The sequence below is a fragment of the Tachysurus vachellii genome, chromosome 8 (assembly GCF_030014155.1).
Source record: "Tachysurus vachellii isolate PV-2020 chromosome 8, HZAU_Pvac_v1, whole genome shotgun sequence".
NCBI classification, from domain to species: domain Eukaryota; kingdom Metazoa; phylum Chordata; class Actinopteri; order Siluriformes; family Bagridae; genus Tachysurus; species Tachysurus vachellii.
Window position 1 is genome coordinate 10,404,918 of NC_083467.1, and position 18,896 is coordinate 10,423,813.

Sequence of the window (18,896 nt, forward strand, 5' to 3'; positions counted from 1 at the left end):
TATATATAAAATGCACTTTAGACTTTTCAGATAATTTTTCAGATAATTTTCCTTTAGATTTTGATGGCAATATTATGACTTGCAGCAGCACTATGTATCATACAATGGGACACTACTGCACAAAAACAGACACTACTACACAAAGCTTTATAAAAGTCATTTAAAAAAAATGTTAACAACATTCACAGTGCATTAAGGACATCATACAAATACAAAAATATGATAACAAAAAGTGTCCTGTTTGCATACATATGCTGGCCAATGCCAAGAGCTATTGAAATAAAACACTTCACTATTTTTAATCCACATCATTCCACATAGTATTGCAATTGAAAAATTGTTTCTTCACCACATTTTATAAAAATGTGGCACATTTGGCAAAATAACGCTCTTTGTACTGAAGTATGCCTATGGAACGTTGCTACAGATATTCATACTTTCTCATGGGACAACATCTCCACAAAAAAGCCTTAGAAATATCTAATTCTGTGTCCTTTAATTGTGGGCTGTTATCTTATAAAGACACAAGGTTTCCCTGATGACTTAATGCTGTCAAGAAAAAAAAATAGCATTTCATTTAACTTCTTCACAAGAGACTCTTAGGTCCGGTAATATCGTAAAAGTGGATTATTTTACAAATAGACAAATGGATTCTTAAAACAAGTTAAAGGTAAATGTAAAGGTAAGTGGCTGGTTGGTAAAAGCTGAATGGTGGTTTAGGTTACAGTGTGTAATACATTGGAGCCAACAATGTGGTGACTGTGTCTGAAAGCTAGGACAAATTGGCACTGATCCGTATCCACTGTAGCCCCTGTCTTGTGTACTGGACAACATGAGCCATGCTGCTGTGTAGGGTCAGAGGTCCGGTCAGTGTGTTCAGGTAGTTAAAGAACTCTAGATACAAAGAAAGAGACAAAACAGACAAACAGAAAGAAATAATAAACAAATTGGAATTTATGTATATGTAGTACGCACTGGAACAAGAATGTTTGTAGATGTTGCCACTTAATAAATAATACATAATATAATGATTATTATTACTGTTGTTATTCTTATTTTTCACTCTGAAATGTAAGTTTACTATCATGCCTCCCAAAGAATGCTGGTGGGTGTAGGTATACCTATGAAATAGCAACTCAGTAGTATATTACTAGTTTATCTTAAGTGATTTATTTTTGCTTAATTATTAAAAAGTATTAATAATAGCATTTTTAAATAGTTTATTTAAAAAAATATATATATAATACATATTTTTTAAGATACCACATGTACAAAAACAGTGCCATAATTTTTTGAGTGATATTACAATCTTTGTGTGCTGATTAGTGTTAGATTTTTGAATGGTAGGGGTGATGAAACAAAACACATTAAATGGCTGTTCACTTAATAATCAAAAAATATTGTGTGATTGGTAGAATATCTTGTCTATAGAGTGTGCTGTACTATCAGTTATGTTTCACTCACCTTTGTTTTCCTTGGCCAAGTTGTCAGCTACTTCCCAGTATTCATAACTGTACAGCACACTGTTGGTGATATTGAGATGATTTGCTGCCATCTGGTGGATGCGCTGGGGAATGTTGATGAAAGGGTAGGTGATAGAGCCGACAGCTTGGGACCCAGTTAATCCAACAGGGGATATACAAGTTGGAGGCACATTTCCCCTGGAGAAACACACACCCAAGCACACCCATACAAGCACACAAACACACAGCGTACTTAGTATGATTTTCGTGTCTAAATGAAGCCTCTGTTTATATATGTAATATCCAGGATAATTAAAACCATACTTTGTGCCATCGCTCCAGGGAGGTGGTGTATGAGGCACTTTTGGTAAAGTCTGTAAGACCAGGTACAAGAAAATCAGGATAGATGCAACTGAAGGTAGCGAACAGCCTTTAAGGTGATTATTAGTTTAATAATTAAGTAACAGAGGATTTCTCTTAGCAACTTAAATAATTATGCATTAGATTTGTGGAATGATTCCATGTGCTAGCACCTACCTTGAAGTAGTCTGTCAGAGCTTTGGAGTATTTTAGGGCATAGTCTTTTTTCAATCTGAACATTTGCCAATATAGAAGAGCAAGACAGCGGAAACTACAATCCAGACACATAAAAGTTTGTTACACATTGAGATGGCTACACAATAATATATTTTCTGTCTTTCATAGTTTCACAAGTAGTAAGTAAGGATTCAATCTGGATCGGCCTTTTAAGGTAGTTAGATACTAGATGGCTGGTAATGATGCACTTCAGAGAAAGACATGTAGGAACCGTCACTCTGGATAGGTGGTGTTGTTTCTAGTCAATATAAAAACATGGCACAGATAGATCAGGATGGTTACAGAGTCATATTTACCAAAGTACAGCCAACTGCTTGTCCTCCTGCCTGACTCCAGGGCCTGTGTGGCTCTTTAGTCTCATAGCATATCTACCAAAGACAAAAATATATCATGTGTATTGACAGTAGACAGACAGCTGTGTTGATGTGTGATGGTGAATAATGTGTGATGACGATGCAATTAATTACCTTATGAGTTCCACAGTTTCTGCATACATGGTATAAGGGGACTTAGATTCCAAAGGGCCTTCTTCCATGGCCTTGCCACACTCCATGAAGGACAAAGCAGCATCCACATAATTCAAAGCTTTACCTAGTTTATCCACCTGACGGCAATATGAATAACAGGTTAGGACAAATAAATTAAATGGTGCAATGTTAAATGAATGGTCAGACATCTTAAATGGCAAAGCTTATTTTATCTATTGTCATATAGTGGTCACAGTGTCTGTTTTGCAAACATACCATAGCATCAGCTCGATGCTTCAATCTTTTAGCTTCATGCATGTAGTACTCTGCATGGTGTGAGCTAAAATAAAAAAAACGTAGAAGAGTGCTTTCTGAACTCTTTGGCTAGGTATTTAGTGGATATTACTACTGACATCAATACCTAGAGTAAAACAGATCATATTGATAACTCACACATCAGTGTAAGGCACAGTTCGTCTGTAGGACAGTTCCTTTGCAGATGGAGCCCAGGTTCCCGAAGAGGGCTGTGTGTTTTCTGACACTCCAGCACACTCTGCTTCAATCTTGGGGAGAGGTTTCTGTATCTACAACAAGGTAGAAAGGTACTAGCTGAAGCTATGTGTTGAAAAATTCAATTAAATACAGCTAATTACATCATGGTCCACTCAATAGCCACACCCAAAAAACACAGACATATGCTGTTTATGCTAGAATGTTTAAATAATTGGAAGTGAGAGAGAGCTTCCTGAATTGGCAGACAACATACGGGGATGACTTCTTTTCCTGATCGGTTTGATGTTGGTGGTCTAAATGATATGTGTTTTGCTCTTACAGTACAGAGCCTGGGATGCCATAGAGACATGAGTAAAGTGTGGCAAAATGTGCTCTGACTACTGACCCCACACACCTAAGTGTGGAAGGATCATTTATTTAGTAAAATACATATATATATAATATACATAATATATATAGTATACACCACTTAAGCACCAACCAGATGTTAGTCAAGGTTAGTAAAACCATCAAGGGTCAAAGTGCTTTGTGTACCTGTGATTTTTTCACGGTGGAGTCTCTGTCTCTTGGTGGGATTGTATGTTGCTGGTCTGAATGCTGCATCTTTGAAGCGGATGGAGGAGAGAGTGGGGACAGTAGCTTCTTGGTGTAAATATAATCCACATGTTTGCTGTGTATTTAAATAAAGAATTCTTCAGGTGTGGTTCAACTTAATACACAGTAAGCTGGCAGCTTTTTCTTTCAGTGTTTTCAGTATTGGCATATGCTTTTTTAGGATTTCTTCCAATGGATTTTGACACAACTAAATTGTCAAATAAATGAATACAATAAGAATCTTAATTACACCATTTACCGAATCACGTTTACAGTTTACTGATAATCAATATAATCAATAATGATACAAAATGTTCTGAGAATTTTTATACATGTGATATGCACATCATTGCATCTTCTATATAAAATTTGTGTTTGTTTATCACACATACTCATTCTGCCTGTTGGACTGAGCCTCTTTCTTTTCAGTGTCAGCTGAGTGTGTGGAAACTGGGAGCTTTTCAGAGTGAACATGGCTTCTCTTACTTTCCCTTTGAGCCTCTCCATTCTCAGCCTAGATGAACACATTGGCACGTGTCAAAGAGATGGTAATAGCTTTTATTTCTTTGTATTATTCTAATTTTTCAATGTACGTTTATTCTAACCTTCCGTTTGCTTTTGGCATCTCCAGGTCCGTGGTCTTGGTAGTACTGATGTCTCATAGAGATCTTTTCTTTAACTTTCGCAGAAGATGAAGAGGATGATGAAGATGAAGACCCCCTGCGTGGGACCTCACTTGTGTTAGGGACTCTGGCCAGAAGTGACAGGTCTATCTTGACTACCAGATTCCTCAGTCCTCGATGAGAGACAGCAGTGGATTTCTCTGTACGACCAAATGGCACCAGTGTGTAGAGTTTGTGTCTGCCCGAACGCTGTTGTCCTTCATCTGGAGAAGCATCATTTGATCTCAACTCCGAAGGTCGACGTTGCTCCTGATGCCTTTGCTTTGGTGCAGGTCTCTGATTGGATGTAGAGTCTGCAGGAACTTTAGCAACATTTGGGGGCGGACTAGGCTCAGAGTCTGATTCTGAGGAAGATGAGGAGGAGGAAGAGGAGGAAGAAGAGGAAGAAGAGGTAAAAGGCCGACGTGTGGGCTGGACAACAGGAGTAGGCGAAGGTGGGGACAATGGAGGAGAAGGGTTGGAGTCTACAACTCCAGGATTGGAGGAGTGTTCTTCACTGCTCCTCCTCCTCTTCTTCCACTTCTTGACCTCCTGCTCAGGCCCACTGCATTCAGTTCGCAGCTGATGCTGACTATTGGTGTGGGGTCTCTGCTTGGGCTGTACCGCCTGCCATTCAGCATTGTGCTCCTTCCTCCTCCTCCTTTTCTTTTCTCTTTCTCCTTGAGCTTTTCTCCTGTCCTCTTCCTCCTCCTCTTCCTCAGAACTTCGGACCCAGCGTTGCCTTATTAGCTGCTCCTCCGCCAGTCTCCTGTGACTTTGAGTTTCTGTAATTTGGACCAGGGCTCTTCCCTGGGCCTTACCTCGGCTATGCAAATCTGGCTCTTGACCCCTTGGCTTTTGATCCTTCTGAGAAGTCCTAGTGCTGGGTACAACTTCCTCTCTGGATTTTGTGTCTGATTTTGTGCTGGTGCTAAGTCTTGAGTTTTGAGGTTTTGAGTGGGACCTAGCTGAAATCTCTGGAGCAGACCAAGGTGATGGCCTAGAGCTAGAACTCTGGACCGAGTTTGTCTCAGTCACAGCCTTAGGTTTGGGTGTGGGGCTAGGCTTCGGTTTGGAATTTAAACTGTGACTCAATTTGCTCTTATGATCACTGGGTCTGTGTCTACGCTCAGTGCTACAATTAGTGGAAGACAAGTGCCTAGCCTTTGTTTTGGGGCTGAGGTTGGACCTGGAGCTTGACTGCGAGTGATTTGAAGTAGGACTAGTGCGGGATTTTGATCTAGATTCACTGCTTTGGGATTTTTGTTTGTGTGGAGTCTCTTTGTGAGTTGAGTTGTGTTTGGAATGATGCTGTGGAAGGGCAGTTTGTCTAGAATCTTTCTGTCTAGAGTCATTAATACGTTGAGCATTACGGTCTGGTGGCAACCATTGTCTGACCTTAGGTGGATGCACAGGACTGGAAGTAAATGTAGCCTGTGCAGCAAGCCTTGAGCTTTCCAGGTGAACCTGAGAATGAGAAGTGATTCTTGGAGAGGCAGGAGCAGAGGTGAGGTTAGGGCTAGGGCTTTTGGGTGGGTGAAGAGGTAAAGGACTGGGACTTCGACTTATTCTTAGGCTAGTTCCTGGGCTTGGACAAACACTGGGCACTGGACTTGGCACAGGGCTAATTCCTGGGCTTGGATAAGGGCTATATCCTGGACTAGATTGATGACTATGCCTTGGGCTGTAGTCAAACTTAGGGCTGGGGACAGGGCTCTGGCTTGGGCTGTAGCTTCCTCTTGTTCCAAGGCCTGAATCTCTGTCCCAGTATCTTCCTGGAGATGGTCCTCTTTCAGAATCGAAGCCTGCACCAGAGCTGTGACCTCCTGGGTCGTGATCTGACTGTTGAGTTTTATGTACTTTCTCAAGCCACTTGTCCAGCTGCCAGTGTGTCAGGGATGAACCTTTATTCTGAAAACAAATCAAGACAAACATTCAGTTCACAAAACAACAAGAGTATAAATACTAGTTTGAATATAAAATCATACTTTAAATCTTAAAATTTAATTGTTATAACAAAATGACACTGAAATGATGTTGTTGAAATGATGATAAAATATCCTTAAGGTATTTTGATAGTTGATTTAGTTTAGTAATGTCACATCCGACTGATGCTGCATGAAACGTTTCAGAAAAACATAACCACAGTACAATTGTACATTTGTTAAGGGGCAAATTGTTTGGCACAATGCGAGTGACAGGAATGGTCTAAAATGAAACTGTTGACACAAGAGCATGGACTCAGTGACCTGAGAGAGAGGTTTAAAGAGAGCTCTGAGTCAAAACAGAAACTTTAAACTTATTGATAGAAATGGATCTGAAGAAAACAGCTGATACCAGATATACAGGGAAAGAGACAGAAAGAGAACATGAGTATCTTGATAATGGGGCATAAACATCATCCATCTATTCCTTACCTTACCATTTAAGTACCAAGACATTGAATAAGCATTATTTAAAAAAGACTTTATCCTACAAACATTTGAACATGAAATTCATTTTTTCCATACACAAAAAGACAAAGCTCACTTTTATAACAACAAATAAAATGATATCCGTAATATTTGATCTAAAACTGTGTGAACAATAAAATAGCAATTACTCTAAATGTGTATAATGGGACAATACTCACTTGCAGTCATACATAGGAATGAGGGCAGTCTACTTTCCCTGCTTTCCTTTGGTGGCTGACCTGAGCTAATTTAAACATCCACTGCTCTACTCAAACATCCCCCCTTCCTTATCCCTCGCTCTTTTTCCAGAGAAGACACTACATCTCTTGTGCCCTCTCTCCCCCACCCGTCCTCTCCAACTACCCTCTACCTGGAACTGCACGTTGTTTCCAAGTTTTCCTCCTCAGAGACACTCTATAGCTGCATATAGATGAAAAACACATGGCGTCCCCTCCTCTCTGCACCAAGGGCTCCCGTATACAGCATGTTGAGCATGTAGCTATGTCACACAGGCACTTTCATTCATACACTGGTGCAGGTCTCTGTTCCTGGAGCATGCAGGGTAGCAGACCCTTCTGTCTTCCCCACCCCCTCTGACAATTAACTCTCCCTCATTGCAAAATAATGACCTGAACCGTACAACGATACACTTTGGCTTTGAGTGACAAATGCTAACAGACTTTACTCACCTGACAGAAATTATGATCACTTTAATCACCTTTTCTACTCTCCAATCCATTACTTAACACAATTCATTTATCCAATACAATTGGGATTTTTCCTGTATTCTGCACCTATTTAGCCCAAGAAGACTCCACATTTTGACATGACACTGAAACTCGAAATTCTCAGCGGCCTGCAGCCCCTCACCCCCCTTACTCACATTCCTCATACCCTACTCACTTCTCCAAGTTCTTCCTCCTCCACTCACCACCATCTATTCTTCCAACACAAAATAACTTTTGCTGGTCAGTCCACAGAACAAACAGAGAAGACAAAGGAAGAAAAAAACAAAATTGTAAAAGTACCTCTTTGCTGAAGGTAAGAGGCAGGGGCTGGCTGGGGATCTCAGGTTGAGTCTGTGCTTCTGGGCTTGGGCTGCGTGACCGCTGGCTACTGCTGCCAGACTCACTAGAGGAATCAGATCCTGAGGAGCCCGAGCTGGAATGTCTTGCCCTCCTGCCATGTGTGTGTGTGTGCTGCCCTGACAGACTGTTATTCAACACCCACATACACATATACACAGGCATGAGTAATGAACCATTATGCATATCAGGTTTATGAAAATGTATTCAAGTATTCACAAACAAACATGCTGGGTTTTTAAAATCTATGCGAACTGTGCTATGCACATTCAGAGTGAATGATTCGTCATATTAGATTGGACTTAAGAATAAAGATTATATACTATAATTAAAATTGTACTTAACATCCAAGTTTAAATACACAAGAACAGAATACATGAACACTTACTTGTGATTTTCAGTCCATGAATCAATTTGGTGAGGTCCCTTAAAAATATATTTAAAAAAATTGAAATATTTTACTTCACATTTTCCTAAGCCCTGAGCCAACATAACATTAATCATAGCACATTAGGATCAACAAAAGGTCAACTAATAGAAAGGTCACAACTTGGAGCATAATATGACAATGATTCAAGATGTTATGACTCATATGTGAAGAGTCCAAAGCTTAAAGGCGTACACACAACTATTCTAACACAAACTTGTCTAATTATTATAAAATAACCCTAAAGCCTTCACCCCCACCTGGTGTACACACACACACACACTGGGTCTTCCACACCCCAGAACAACTGGAGTTAATAACTCTGCTTTAAAAATAATTATCCATGTTGTTACAAGCTGAAAGCAGTCTTAAATAAAAAATGAGAGGAAGTCAAAGCCACTCCCCAAGAACTAGTTCAAGGAAAAGAGTTAAACATGCGTGTCAAAGTGCATTTGAGTCAGATCTTATGCATGTCCACCCAAAGGACACTATTTGTGTCTCACAGACAGTTCATAAAATTACTGCATCTGAACTGTTATTGACCCTGTACATGTTGAGGGAAAACAGACACACTCACTCTTCTAACTTATTTATTTTTTTCTATTACACTTGCTCATCAAGTAATAATTGGAACAACTAATTTGTAATCATGCACTAAAAAAGAGAAAGTATTAATGCCACATTACTTGGCCAGACACTGAGCCACTGCACAGTCAAAAGCAAAACCAGCATAAACTGGAACAAATGTAACTTGGTATTGTGACTCCAGTTAATTTTCTACCAGTTAAGAAAATTTTCTACAATTAAAGTGAGGAAAGTGGCTGTTACATCATTCTTATTTTTTGTCATCAACTCATATTTTTTGTGTGAGTGTCCATTTGCTTAAGAAATTTATATTGGATATGATCAAAAGTCAGTACGTCTATTTCTACCATTTTTATGCAACAATAAATAAATAAATAAATAAATAAATAAATAAATAAACAACTGGACTGCTGAAAGGTTCTCCTAAAAAATGATAACTCTGTATTTGCCTGTGTGCATGTTGTTGCATAAGAAAACAGCAATGAAAAGTGAGGCAATTGTCACTCCAGAGCACCAATGGATACATATTGGCCCACAGATACATAAACACAACTCAACTAATATGTTCTAGAGGCTTCTGAAAAGCACCCATACCTTATCACTGTCATCCTCATCACTACTGAGTTTCAGGTCATCAGCAAGCATGCTGAAAAGGCAAAATAACAAGTGGTTAGACAAGAATCTGTACCTGGGTGTGTGTGTGTGTGTGTGTTAACCAGCATGAAAAAGCATGAAAAAGAACAATTATAACCTTAGAGCGTGGATGTTGAGTACCATCCCAAAACACACACAAAAACACTCCCTTCAGACTTTAATTGGCATTGTGGATTGGTTGTTGTGTGTAAGTACAGTAGGATCATTCTGCTTATGATAATCTCTTCTTTAATAACTCCATGAGGTTTATGTACTTGATGAAGCCTGTCAGAGCTGGGGAGGATAAAGCATACATTTATATTTCCAGCATTAGGCAGATGCCCTTATTCAGAGCAACTTGTGCTGGCCTTGCTTAAGGGGCCCAGCAGTGGCAGACTGGTGGACATGGGAATCAAACTCACAACCTTCCAATTGGTAAACCAACACCTTAATCACTAAGCTACCACATTCCAACATACTTTAACCTTCCAAATGAACTCAACCTGGTCTCAAGCTGCCTCTTTCCCTTCCCATCTGTCTATAAGGCTGTATTTTATGTATTATGACTATATATTTTAATCCATTCAGAATACAACTGCCAGTCTATTAGAAATCCACACAGACCAGTTAATCCACCAAGTGAGAATGGGTGGGGGCATGTTTTTATATCTTGGTATCTTGGCAGTAACCAAAGCAGCAGGGAAAGTTTTACTGAGGTTTAATTTAGGTTTGGAAGCATAGATTTAATTAGGTGGTAATAAGAAGGTCCTCTAATAGATAGTAATACTGTATATCCTAAATATAGCGATGGTAGGCTCAAGTGGTTAAGGCTCTGGGCTGTTCTAATACATACATAAATGTGTGTGTGCACTAAATAATAGTCAGAGGCAATCCAGACATTTAGTGCTAGTGTGTGGATACACTGCCAGAATAGGTGTCATGTGTCCCACTTACGACTTGTGAGGGGCCACACGTGGCATCCTTATAGGTGCATCATTCCTTACTGAGAAAGAGAACAAAAGACTGTATGAGAAAAGTAAAGCATATGAACATGCAAGTGCATAACAACAACAAAAAAACTGTTAAAGCTTGTCCATTTCATTAATCTACATTAATACACACCCATAAAAAAAAATTCAGGCATACAATAAATAGTAGCTACATGAAGCATTACCTTGCTTTTGCTGAGTGCTGTTGCGTTTTCCGTCCTGCAGCAAGCAGATAAAACATACAATTAGCTTACTAGGTAGTTACACAAACACCATGCTGTCAGGAAAGAAGGTGTGGATCCCCCTAGGCAAGGTATGTGATAATATCACTTATACTCACTTTTGAATTTGAGTACAGGAAACGTTCTGTCCCCCCTCCACCTGGGGGCTGCTGGGAAGGCCAGGAATGGGTCATGTCCTGATGGGGGAGAGAAGAGGTCAAAAGTTAAGTGGGAGAGGTCAGATAGATTTAAAGACTCTGTGTGAAATACATGCAGAGTGGAAATGCAAGAGTTTTGCTGTCTGAGGTGACAGACATGGCCTACTGACATTTTAGGTTTCTGTTTCAGTTTTCTGTTATATCTCGACTCTGGTTCATTTACACATTGTCATTATGATTGTTGGCCACTAGAGGCCATACCAGGTTGTTTAAACTACTGTACAATCCAGGGCATTTTATCAGTTTGAGCAGGGTGTTGGTGATTGGAACTGTCCTCATATAAGGAAAGAAGGGTTGTAAAAATTTTTTTAGCACATATATCTTTGTTGTTATGTAAGGAATATTGATTCATAATTTGATTGAACAGATAACAATTCAGATATGACAAGGACACATAATATTCCGCAATATTTAAATAACAAAAATGTACAGTAATAACACACCTACTTCTGGTTCAATTTCATTTGCAGCATTAAGCAGTCACAGATACAGAGTGGCAATGAAGTGATTCCCAACAAAAAAGCTTCTTGTTACTGTATATAAACAACTGATACACATACAATTTTTATGGATATAGAGCAACAGATCGTACAAGTTGAAGAAGTACTCTCTCTTTTGTTATCCTGCCTATGTACTAGTTCCTCTAAGACTCAGGAAACACAGGCGTTATCAAAAATTAACAGCAAATACAACAGAGCATTCACAGCCACAAATAAAAAAAACAACTACAAGAAATCTGTCATTTTGATACACTACGTGGCTTTATGTATATTAAATGGTGTCAATCACATCTCCATGTAAACAATCTATTAGCAATGAAATAATAAGATTGGTAAGATGTCTTAAGTTTTTTTAGAAGCTTATTGGCAGATAAACTTATTCTAAGTGTTTATAACTAGAAAGAAGCAACATTAGCTTCAAGACCATTTTAATTTTGAAATGTGTACACGTTTCTAGAAATATTATTATTGATATACAGTATTATTATTGTTAAATAATAATTTTTTAATGGGAAGGAACACCTTTTTTTATTCAGGATATCTTCACTTGCTAAATAAGTTGTGCAGCATAAGAATGTTTCTGTGCGTTGTTAAAAATCAGAATGTCTGTCTCAGTTTTGAGCAAATATAGCTCAAAACTGTGTATTGCATCATCTGTTTCTCGCATATATTATGCAATGCTCTGTGTGTGTATGTGTGTGTGTGTGTGTGTGTGTACAGGAAGTAGTTTGGAGAAAAGGTCAAGCTTTATCTTCTTTGACAGTGGTAGCTTGTCAGAGGAACAGATTAGGATGTGTGATAGTGCAGACATTAGGATAGAACAGTATAGAATCCTATCTGTGTCACATACTTGACATCTAACAGTAGAAACACTTACTATGACAAGCAGCAGGTTAGAGTTGTTGTATTTACCAAGAAAGGATACAGATGTGTATCCAGATGTGTATCCACCTTTCTAAATACTGACGTTAGTCACAGAGAGTATCCTAATGCTCGTTAAATCCAGCTATGTGATATTCCTTTAAAAGAAAACCACTTGCCAAGGACACTCCTCAATTAAATGGAAAACTTAATATTGATCCCAGTTAAGACAACTCATTTCCACCTACCTTTGCTAGCTTTTGTTCAAAGCATCTTTCACACAAACACACTCCTCCCAGTGGAGTACAAGCTTTCCTCTTTCCACTTGTCCTCTGGCATTGTTGTATCTCTCTGCTCTCTCTCAGTCACTAAGGACCGGCTTGTCCCTCTGTTCTAACAACAAGGCTTCCCAGGTGAGGCTGCTCCTATGTGCTGTATTTATGAAGTATGACTGTTTACACAAAAATCACCCATGGTTTTGTTCATCTTCCAGTTTAATTTGAACTTGCCGTTCTGGAGACAGATTTACACATCAAAGCTGAGTAGAGACAGTTAATGTTGTGGAATAGGAAACTACACCTGCCTACACATATGCCATTGAGAAACGTTCTTTTTAATCAAACTCTAGCACTATGAGAATCTTGTGTGGAGAGAGAATGATGTTCCCTAACGTGATTAAGGAAATAAGCCTAATTTAGAAACATTCATAAACTAAAAATACAGAATAACCCACAAACTCTCTCACACATAGCTAAACAGTAGATAGTGTGACTGCATGCAGGTGAGTGCTGGTGGGCTGCAGCTGAGTGCAAGAACCACAATGAACAACCACAGCAAGAACTAAAATTGCAGCACTCATGCATTCTAACACACATATTTAGCCTTTCATATGCTACAGAATGCTATGAGATTACAGCAAGTGGAGTGTACAGTGTACATCAAATTTAAGCTTAACACAATTAAGCTCATGGCATATAATTCAAGAAGGACATCACTTTAATTCAAATATAGAATTAGCAAAGGCAATCATCAGCAAAACCAGCTTTTAAAATATATTACCATGCCATGAAGTATATTACCATCTACTTAGAAGAATAAACTATGTATATATGTCAGTTGATTTTCACTTTGAATATCATTATTTCATTCATTCATTCGTTCGTTTGTTCATTCATTCTTTCATTCATTCATTCATTCATTCATATCTCTTCTCATTACTCTTCAATAACTGCTTCATCCTGGTTTGCAGGGACAAAATTGGAGCCTATCCAAGAAACACTGCACAAAGCAGAGACACATGCTGAATGGGATGCTATTCCATCACAGGGTGCATTAAATATCATGCTTATTTATTTATTTATTTATTTATTTATTTATTTTTAAATTAATAGTTCTCTTTATGCACTTCTCAAATTCCCAGTCTGTTTTTAGTGAGACTAACAAATTGTCATAAATATTTATAAGCAGGCTCCAGGTTTATCAATAGTAGCTGAGGCTTTTTCTGGTAACTTAGCTAGATAATATCAAGCTCAGTGATTGAAGAAGTATGGTCAAAGTTGTATTTTAAATGAATGTTTTATAGACAGTTGGTGTTCCAAATTTGAGTAGTTACTTAAAATAAAGAGTGATGCAGTTTGGGATGTGGCCTGTATCTTGCTTCCATTGCATGCTGATTGCAGTCATGGGCCAATCACAGTCAGTATGCAAACATGCCTCTCTCATTTGGTGTAGAATACAGTTTTCACAGTAGTCCCTTTACGATCTTAGATTTTATTCATGTAATTTATGTTAACTAATAGCTAGATTTTATTTTTCCCTCACTAGCAAGGGCCTCGTAGTTTTCACTACAGACTCAAGCTATGATGAGATATGAACTCTTTAAAAATAAATAAATAAATAAATAAATTTAAAAGTATCTTTGGCTGCTAGATACTGTACCGTAGTACAACTAACAAGTTACTACATTTAGTATTCTACAAGACAGACACTTTTTTGGTCACCTAGACAAAAGAGACTGTTAGAAGTGTCTAACAAAAAGTCCATTAACTTAAAATAATTGAAGTAACCATTTTATCTTGGTCAGAAGTGCAATACTCACACTCTAAATATCAATCTTAGGTATTTTTAATGCAAATGCTTTCTCTATAAGCCTCTTCAATGTCCTGCCTGTTTTACTGAGACTGCCTATAAAGAATTCAAATTGCACTAGCAACTACCCTATAAGTAAGAGTTGTAGTAATTTACGATTCACAAAGTCTTAAAAGTTTCATAAAACATGTTTACTACAGCAATAATATGGGTTCATTGTCAGCACTCAATCATTTAAGTTTTACTGCTTACTATATTGTACTCAGTATGCATGTGTCTGTAGTTAGAATGAACTTATATTACATTGTAATTATCATTTGGAAACTTGATGTTTTCCTCTCCCACTCAACTCCCACAAGCCCTTGTGCAACATTAAGTTCTAAACAAACATGACTGAAGAAATGGCAGTAGCTTCTGTAGTTAAAAGTATTTTGGAGTGGTATGATATGATTTAACAATATATATATATATATTTAAACATATTTGATAGTTTAAAAAACCCTAATTATTAGTATAGTGCTGTTTACTTTCCCGTCTAAAACCAGTGAAAGACATTAATGTATTGCATTCCTTCCCATTGAAATGACCTCCAAGTTCCAAGTCTAAGCACAGCTGTCGCGGTCATCTCCAACTCATCATCTTGCACTTGCTGTAACTATTATTCCTGGCAGTTACCTTTCAATGTTAAACAGCACTAGCAGGTCACACATAGGTGAGCCCTGGGAAGCATGCTGAGGGTGGGGCTTCAGGATGGACTCCTGTGTAGACTGTTCTAGTTGAGATAGAGACAATTTCAGGGATGGGGTAAAACTTTGAAGCTATACACATTTATAATCCCTCTGTCATCCAGTTGCATGGGGGAAAAAACTAAGAATTCTCAGCACAAAAAAAACAGATAGATGTTGATCTGTATAATAGTTATAAGAAAGAAATAAGAATGAAGGGTCATGACAGAGTTTAACATATGTTGGAGTTTGCTAGGGATTGGACCACCCACACCAAATGAATAAAAAGAATTGCACAACTGAATTTCTAACAACAATTTATTTGTAAATGGTGTAGGAAAGAAGTCCTTACTGAGAGCATCTAAAAATCCATGTTTTGCAATGATCATGGAGGAGTGGTCCAAGATACCACTACAAGTGTCCCCTATATTGGTAGAAATTACTTGAGGAGTAGTTAAGAATAAAGGCTATGTGTTGTTATTCTCTTCGTAGTAGGTGTTGAAAATAAAAATAAACATTAACAAGTGCATGAACAGTAGCATGAGGCTAGGCTGTGTGCCTATCATTAACACACTAAATAACTAACCGGTGAATCATTTTTTTAGACAATGTGTAGGCCTACTTATAGTGTGACACATAAAAACAAGTCTCGCTCTCTTTCTCTCTTTCTCCCGATGATTAGCATGATAAGCTAAATGAAGTTAAACCAAGTATGAAGTATCCCATGTCCTTTCATCTCATCACACATAAGTACCACACACTCCTTTCAATCTACTGTCTCCCAACACACCCAACAGCTGCCTTTATCCACCTCTCTACATGTTTTCCTGTCTGCCAGAATGACTCATCTGCTGTGAGTAGAAGACTGTACAGAGAGAGAGAGAAAGAGAGAGAGAGAGAGAGAGAGAGAGAGAGAGAGAGAGAGAGACATAGCCCACTTATGCGTTTCACTGATGTTGGTGATTTGATCACTTACTCATGCAAACAGATCTGCTCTGTGATGAACCAACTTTCCACGATGCTTCTAACTCTTCTTCCTCCAAGCAGGTGCTGATGTGTTTGCATATCCAGTTCCCGACATCAGTCTGTGGAAACTCTACACGTTAAGTGCCCTACGATTCCAAAACCTACTCGGCGCTTCACCGGCCTCTCCAAACGGGGCACAGAGACAGCTTGAGAGCCATACTGGGACGCAGAGAGATTTGGTTGACGGAGTGCACCAGCTCTGCAGTGACATAGCAGAGGAAGTATCAGTTTGAATGTTTACATTTGAATATCTCAAACTTCACCTAATCGTCTGCGCGCGCTGCCACAGAGCAAAACCGAAAACACAAGAACTGCGTTCAGCGCACCTTCAACCGGAAAACGTCTTCAACTGACAAAACTGCGGTAAACACTGCTATTCCAACACCGGTACTGTCCCAACACATACAAAACACCACTGAACATTAATACTAACGTGGTGCAATCTGTAATGAGGCAACAACTTAGATGTCTAAAAGCTTTTATGCTCTGGATGAAATATGATTTTAAAGCTGATTCAGTAAAAAAAACAACTAATGAAATATTCTAAAATAGGAAATATTCTAGGACATAAACAACAACAAAAACAGCAAAAAAAGAGAATGAATTAAAACTTCTCGCTTACATGTGATGAGTACTGAAGCATGCAAAAAATTCCTACTTATTTCCTCTTTTTAAAAAAAAAAAAAAACACAGAAGACATGCTGCTTTTTTAGTCCTTTCAGTAATCCATCACGGTGTTTGTGCGCTTCGCTTCGACGCTGTAAACAGAGTTAGCGGGTCACGCGGGCGCACGCACGCACGCCACACACACACACACACACACACACACACACACACTAGGAGCCCGGGGAGCGCGTGGGCAGGGCCACAGATACACTCCACTGAGTCCCTGTGCAGCGGCTGTGTCACAGCTGTAACGGGTCTGAGTGTGAACAGTCACCATGGTGTACGGAAAGATCTATTAGAAGGCGTGTTTTAGCAGTTTGCACTGTAAACCTACATTCTTTAAATGATCCCTGGAAGATATTTTTAGTCTTTCTTGTCTCCTAGAAATATGTCTCAAGGAGCCTTTTTTACTAAACGACCACACACCTTAATAAGGTCCCTTGGTTGTACTTGTTAGTGTAGACATTTAAATGGATTCACAAAACAGATTCCTGGATAAATGCTTGAAACTGAGCATCCTAAGTAACCTGGACTTGCATGTGTTACTTGTAATTTCACCTACATGAAAATGGACTTACAGTTCTCACATTATCTGGATGGTTGTTGCCTGATATCAGTACGACATGCACATCTTAAATTAATAAGAAAAGTAACCAGAATAAGGAGGAATAAAATGTGGAGCATTTAACATTGATATTATGGATATTATGCATGCCCTTGTTTTTGTAATGATTGTTCTCCGAAGCAATAAGACAAAACTGGATCACACTTTGCTTTAAGGTTCACATTAATGTCAACAGACACAGTGCTACCCCCAAGCTTCTCTTTTGCTTTATACATTTGCTATATGTCTGCTCAAATGTGTTGCTAGCTTTGATCATCATAATTCTATTACTTGGGTGCCCAGGTAATGCAATTTATACTGTTTCACTTTAAAACTGTTAAGAGTAGTGACATTTAAATACACTCAATTAAATATCAGAATTGGGAGGCACGGTGGCTTAGTGGTTAGCACATTCGCCTCACACCTCCAGGGTTGGGGGTTAGATTCCCGCCTCCACCTTGTGTGTGTGGAGTTTGCATGTTCTCCGCGTGCCTTGGGGGTTTCCTCCGGGTACTCCGGTTTCCTCCCTCGGTCCAAAGACATGCATGGTAGGTTGATTGGCATCTCTGGAAAATTGTCTGTAGTGTGTGATTGCGTGAGTGAATGAGAGTGTGTGTGCCCTGCGATGGGTTGGCACTCCGTCCAGGGTGTATCCTGCCTTGATGCCCGATGACGCCTGAGATAGGCACAGGCTCCCCGTGACCCGAGGTAGATCGGATAAGCGGTAGAAAATGAGTGAGTGAGTGAGAAACATCAGAATTACTATTTTTACTGTGGTAATGTGTTAGAGACTGATAGAGCTCATCTGCAGTACACAGTTACTAAGTGATTTTTTTTAAAGCCAAGCATTAACCCATTTGTGCAGCTGTGTTTCTATTCTTCACTCCCCTCTCTTTGTCATGGTTTCACAATTCAGATAGAGCATGTGCAACTTGTGACCTTAGAGGTCAAAGAAAAGAGACACACCTGGACAGAAAAATAATGACTGAAACTAAGAATCTGCATCTGTGGGTATTGGGTAATAGAAAGACAGAGAGCGAGAGTGCATAACAGTGTATAGAGAATACAAGAAGTAGAAATAGAGAGCTTAAGAGAGAACAATGATTGAGAAAGACAGAGAGAGAGGGAGAGCAAGAAAGAGATAGAGGCAAAAAGAAGGGAAACATTTTAGATATGAGAGTTGAAAACAGAAGCTCATTTGAATGCAAAGTGGATTTACATGGTGCACTAGAGACAGTGTGTTAGCAAAGGCTTTGCGATTAATGATGCCTAATGGTTTGTTCATATATCAAATCTTAACATGATATCTTGAGTTATGGCATTATTACATCTCATACACATGAGGGTGAAGGAGTGTGATACATGCATAAATCAAAAACATTATAAATCAATAGAGGAACTCATCTATAAAGAAGTAATAAAAATCAATAACAATGATTTCACAAACCTCATAGTGTCTTACATACTCTCTCTCTCTCTTTATCTCTCTCTCTCTCTCTCTCTCTCTTTCTCTCTCTTT

The 18,896-nt window shown here is 38.8% G+C and overlaps 1 protein-coding gene across 3 annotated transcripts; it reads right to left on the minus strand.

Annotated features, from left to right (window-relative positions):
* Positions 1 to 145: 145 nt before the first annotated feature.
* On the minus strand, positions 146 to 16,864 carry aff3 (AF4/FMR2 family, member 3). Of its 3 annotated transcripts, XM_060876208.1 has the most exons (19): positions 16,730 to 16,864; positions 16,058 to 16,306; positions 10,809 to 10,886; positions 10,654 to 10,687; positions 10,434 to 10,482; positions 9,441 to 9,492; positions 8,223 to 8,260; positions 7,778 to 7,961; positions 4,240 to 6,207; positions 4,027 to 4,148; positions 3,575 to 3,710; positions 2,981 to 3,111; positions 2,804 to 2,867; positions 2,528 to 2,664; positions 2,357 to 2,428; positions 2,001 to 2,094; positions 1,788 to 1,837; positions 1,465 to 1,661; positions 146 to 894 (listed from the first exon to the last, which is right to left on the minus strand). In XM_060876208.1, exons 3-19 carry the CDS (start codon positions 10,881 to 10,883, stop codon positions 773 to 775), a joined length of 3,525 nt encoding a protein of 1,174 aa, XP_060732191.1. In that variant the 5' UTR covers positions 10,884 to 10,886; positions 16,058 to 16,306; positions 16,730 to 16,864; the 3' UTR covers positions 146 to 772. The 3 variants fall into 3 exon arrangements, with proteins under 3 accessions (XP_060732191.1, XP_060732189.1, XP_060732190.1); XM_060876206.1 differs by lacking the exon at positions 16,058 to 16,306 and having other exon boundaries at positions 16,730 to 16,799; XM_060876207.1 differs by lacking the exon at positions 16,730 to 16,864 and having other exon boundaries at positions 16,058 to 16,545.
* Positions 16,865 to 18,896: the final 2,032 nt, after the last annotated feature.